Source organism: Sycon ciliatum, chromosome 4 (assembly GCF_964019385.1).
Source record: "Sycon ciliatum chromosome 4, ocSycCili1.1, whole genome shotgun sequence".
In the NCBI taxonomy this organism is placed as follows: Eukaryota; Metazoa; Porifera; class Calcarea; order Leucosolenida; family Sycettidae; genus Sycon; species Sycon ciliatum.
This window is the reverse complement of record NC_088646.1, coordinates 27,898,669-27,903,903: the sequence shown is the minus strand read 5'-3', so window position 1 is coordinate 27,903,903 and position 5,235 is coordinate 27,898,669. Positions and strand designations below refer to the sequence as shown.

Sequence of the window (5,235 nt, the reverse complement as noted above, 5' to 3'; positions counted from 1 at the left end):
GAGAGAGAGAGAGAGAGAGAGAGAGAGAGAGAGAGAGAGAGAGAGAGAGAGGGAGAGAGAGAGAAGGAGAGAGAGAGAGAGAGAGAGAGAGAGAGAGAGAGAGAGAGAGAGAGAGAGAGAGAGAGAGAGAGTTTAGTCATCAAAGACATGTACAGAAGGTACGGCCCACGAGCGCTTTCTCCACACTTAAATTACAGGCGATGTCTCAGATGCCTGGATCGTCACGAGTGCTTCAGACAGATCATCATGAGCGGTGCTTTCAGGTGCCTTCCATTTCCTGCTTTCGATGGTGTCACAGACCACTTCAGGCATCTTAGTATGACGGCCTTGTTCATCAATATCGATGGTGCCGACACGTACTACAATACATGTGACCCGTGTCGAGATCACTAACAACTGGACAGCTTTGGTCGTAAACTTGGTCATCCTTGCATCTTGTCGAAAGATCTTCCTAGCGTTCAGGTCCTTGACCGCTCGTTGCCTACTACTTCCTCCACACCAAATACAAGCACGGACGTGACTGCTTCATCACCAACTACTATTACTAACTGTTTTCCTTCAAATGCTATCCCTCTCAACAGCACCTCGTCCCTAACGGCAGCGCAGGAAACGAAGCTCTACAGAATCTGCGCCTTCCACTCAGATCCACTTGCTTGATATCATCAGATCTTACACCACCTGACGGAAGAAGTCTGATGGAAAAGGCATGATTCTTCGAGGACCACCCTTCATTCAGCTGAATGGAACAGATTCTATACATCTTCGAATAATTCTGCATTGTACTTCAGCCAGTTTCTGCAGAAAAAATATCACTATCGGAGCTCAAAAGTTTGCTTCCACTGCGCACACGTGCCATCTGATGCCTGTCCATGGAGCGGGGCGTCCCACAGAAACGCGTTTACGGAGCGTTGGCTTTTGACCCGCTCGGTGCGCGGATCCGTAGTACAGTAAAACCTGTAACTAACAACCACCCCTTGGGGCCGAAAAAGCGGTCTTTAGGTGTACGGTGTCTTTATTTGGAGGTGTTGTGCCTTGCGACCATATTTGGAAGGTTTGCCCTTGTTGTTCTGTGTATTTGGAGTATATAAACTGCTTCTGTAGAATTAAATTAGTCTCCAAATTTTTGCCCTTAGGGCTTCATCAGGGAGTAGTACTCCCTGATGAAGCCCCAAGGGCGACAATTTGGAGACTAATTTAATTGCAGTTGCAGTGGAAGGAAGACCTTGGTTGTGAGGGTGTTGCAGAGATGATTGACTGGCTGCCGTGGAGCCTCCGAGTGTTGGAGAAAACTTCTGTAGAAGTCTTTATAAACTACCTGGCTGTTGTTTTACAGTGATGCTTGCTTTTGGTCTAATGCTGTTGGCATGCTGGCATGTTCCATTCCTGCAGGACGATGGTGCAGATGCAGATGTCACAGATAAATCATCACCATGTAAGTTATACGTCATGTACATGTATTCGAAGTAGCTGTGGAGCTGTACTAGTATTGAATTCAGGGTATGCCGCCCCCCCCCCCCCCCACACACACACAGGGGTATATGTGCTCCCTCCCTGCCATTTCCACTACGCTGAGCATGTGCCTGAAGGCTTGCTGTATGGTTATTTTGTCACAGCAGAGAGGTTCCGCACAGCGTAATTACGTTAGTAAAAAACGCACTTCTTTTGAAGTAATCCGAATCGATCTACGGAAAGTCTTACGTACACTGCATGCGGATCTGTGTTCCGCCATACGTTACTGTAAACTGCCTAATATTCGCGACGGATTAATGTTTGCTATTTTCGCGAGAAGAGCGTAAAGCGAATATTAAAGGGGAAGTTAAGGCAAAAATTGAAATTTCACCAGTTGTAGTCTTCGGGGTGCTGAGTCGAATGGTCTTGGTCCGAGGAAGCTGAGACGCTCCCTTCCTACTTGAATCCCAATCGAACTCGCGCACTTCCACCGAAACTGGGTGACTGCGCCCTACTAGATGGGGATTTGTATGCAAAATGTCACTAAAAGCGCCATTTCGTTCTTATAAAAGCACGGATGACCGCGATTGGCCCATATGTTGTAGTCTTTTGGACGCTGAGTCTATTGGTTTTGGTCCGAAAAGGCTGCGATGCAGCGTTACTCCTTTACTCCCAATCGAACATGGTTGAAGAAGCGGTCACGTGGTCCTGGGTGCCCAAATCACCTGGTCACCACGCCAGCAGGTGACAACTTTCACACCAAGGTTCAACTCGAGTTCAACTCGAGTGACAGGACTGCACCCAAAAAAGGTCAAACAGGCTAGTAAGTTGTATCCTGCAGGCACGGTGACCAGGTGACTGGTGTACGCAGGAGCACGTGACCGCTTCTTCAACCATGTTCGATTGGGAATAAAGGAGGAACGCCGCATCGCAGCCTTTTCGGACCAAAACCAGTCGACTCAGCGTCCAAAAGACTACAACATATGGGCCAATCGCGGTCATCCGTGCTTTTATAAGAACGAAATGACGCTTTTAGTGACATTTTGCATACAAATCCCCATCTAGTAGGGCGCAGTCACCCAGTTTCGGTGGAAGTGCGCGAGTTCGATTGGGATTCAAGTAGGAAGGGAGCGTCTCAGCTTCCTCGGACCACGACCATTCGACTCAGCACCCCGAAGACTACAACTGGTGAAATTTTAATTTTTGCCTTAACTTCCCCTTTAACCATCGCGAAATCTAACTTCAACAGTGGGTGTATGTAAGTGGTCCCAGTGCTTCGCGAACTTTTGCCATCGCAAATTCGCTGGTTCTAAGAAATCGCGAAAATTTAGTGACGCGAATATTGGGCGGTTTACAGTACATAGTTTTCGAATCACGGAGCTGCCCTTGGCAACTCCAAACGTGACCGTGTACGAGCTAGGAAGAGAGTCATACCTGTATACCCCAATCCACCTACGGAGCACGTCCGTTAGTAGAGCTCCCTTTACGCACTCTACCTAGACAACTTTCCGTAAGTGGAATGCAAACTCGCGAATTCACAGTTTTTCTCACCCACTTAGGCCATCATTTTTTATATCTATGTTTCGCGTCAGTTCAACTTCCAGATTCATATGCGAGAGGTGGAAAAAAATAAAAAGTTGCAAAATAATAAAAAAGGCTCATCAGAGGTGTATGCACTGTACATAGTACAATAGCTCGTGCATGGTGTACATTCGAAAGAAAAATCGTACATCGAAGCACAACATCTGGGTTATCAGCATGAGTAAATATTCACTTTGGGCAGAGGAGGCAACCGTTGGTCATGGTGCCTATGCTTCGCTGGAATATTGTACTCAGACTTCAGCAGCGGTGCAAAGAGCTCCGGAACGACGCATCCTCTCAGCTTAGGCGATCAATGCGGTCTGGTGTAAGCTCATAGAATATTGCTCCCGGATGCCGAACAAACGATTTACCAACGCTGGCCTAGGCTAGGGGCCATTTCTGAATCCCAGCTTCGCCGTATGCAACCTGTCCACACCGATGACTCGCACGATCGTACACTCACTGTGCATGTTCGATTTTTTATTTTTTTCCGAAAAAAATCAAAACGTATGCGTGCGGACGACGCGAAACATAGCTATAAAAAATGATGGCCTTACGTAAAGTTGCTCAACTTTACGTAGTGCGGAACCTCTCTGTTGTTGCAATTGCCCTTACTGGTATGTAAGGTACAGGAGATTCCGGAATGGCTGCTGTTTCTACAATATATTTTCCCGGTTTCAGTTTGTCTGTCCTGCATGATTGTATTCTTGGGAATTGCTGCTGCTGCTGCTGCTGACATCCATTTTCCTGAAGATGGCCAAGGTTGGCTGAAACGATATGAACAGATTGACTTGTTATGCTGGAAGCAGCTTTTGAGTGTACATTTACAGCCAAGTGGCTTGCTTGTTTTGCCTTCTCATGTTAGTAGATGTTTGTATCAATATCTCTCTTGTTTTCAGATTCGGTGAAGGAGTTGCTGGACGTGCTGAGAGATCGCCTCACCTCACTGCAGACTGCTGGTGATGGTAATGCTCATCTCAAGCAGGTCTACACACACATCCTAGAGCCGACCGGCAGCCGCGAGGAGTTCCCATTCGAGCCCAACTACACGTAGTATTGTGCTCTCGTATGGCTTATCTTTCCATTCCGGCTGCCACCTGTGCCGGATGTGCGTGCGTGTGTGCATGTGTGTGTGTGTGTGTGTGCGTGAAAGAGAGAGAGAGAGAAAGAGAGCATGTGTGTGTGCTTGCTTTCTTAATTTCCTAGCTTCTACTATTGGCCTTCTAGTGATGAGGACGGCACACGCAAGTCATCTTTGGGTTTGTTTTACTTTATTTTTACTGAAGTTTAATATTGACTTTTGACAGATCTATTGGGTTCATCACCGAATATTTTATTGATGGAATGCGTGTTGCACACATACTATGAACAGGAAAAGTATCAAGTGCTCCGAAGAGTGTGCAGTTCCGGAGACTACTTTCACTGGGGTCAGCCGACGGCGAAAACTCACATCACGTGCATGGTGTTTCTTCAGTACAGTACTGTTGGGCGGCGAAGAACGGACCGCCGAAGAAACGGCCAGGCTAGAATTTCACCAAATTTTAAGAACGGTGTAGGCTAGAGGTTTTACAGATAAGAACGGAAACCGTAATATACACTATAATGTACACTCAGACGTATGACTCTGTATAAATATACACGTAAGACTGTACTATCGAATAAGAACGAAACTGCTGTGTTCGCTAAAAATAAGAACGGGCTATGCTAGAACCCTGACCCCCCACCCCAGTTCTTCGGCGCCCGGCAGAGTACTGTATGTCTCTGTTGTGCGCTCCCAGCCTGTTTTTAGCAACCAGTGGAGTAGTAAAAATAGCACTCCCTGACAGAAACCCACTCAGCTACTCACTGTTGCGAGTCAATAGCATGATCATTGCAGTTAGCACATGACATGAAAGTATGCTACCATGTACTAATATCAGTACATGTAGCACCGCATACCATACCACTAAACTGTACCGGACCTACCGGTATTAATTTTTTTGGCGACAACTTTAGTAGACCAGACCGACTATGCCTGCTATCAAGGGAGATAACCAGGTTCTTGCTGGTACTGATACAACTGTCTGTCCCCGGTGGAAATCGTGATTCCGCGGATCCAGATTTTCCGTGATTTTGACGATTTCTTATAAATCCGCGATTTCCTTACCGTGAATGTTTTGGAGTTTTGTTGCATGAAAACATCGAAGACTATGCTTGCCTCATATG

General features: G+C 46.7%; 1 protein-coding gene across 2 annotated transcripts in view; it reads left to right on the top strand.

Annotated features, from left to right (window-relative positions):
- The window catches only part of LOC135815429 (HEAT repeat-containing protein 6-like), a 42,328-nt gene extending 37,898 nt beyond the window's left edge, over window positions 1–4,430 (top strand). For both annotated transcript variants that reach the window (XM_065328725.1, XM_065328724.1), the window contains exons 30-31: window positions 1,390–1,432; window positions 3,930–4,430. In XM_065328725.1, coding sequence (XP_065184797.1) covers window positions 1,390–1,432; window positions 3,930–4,084 — 198 coding nt within the window. In that variant the 3' untranslated portion in view covers window positions 4,085–4,430. The remainder of the gene's footprint in view (window positions 1–1,389; window positions 1,433–3,929) is intronic.
- The last annotated feature ends 805 nt before the right edge of the window (window positions 4,431–5,235 follow it).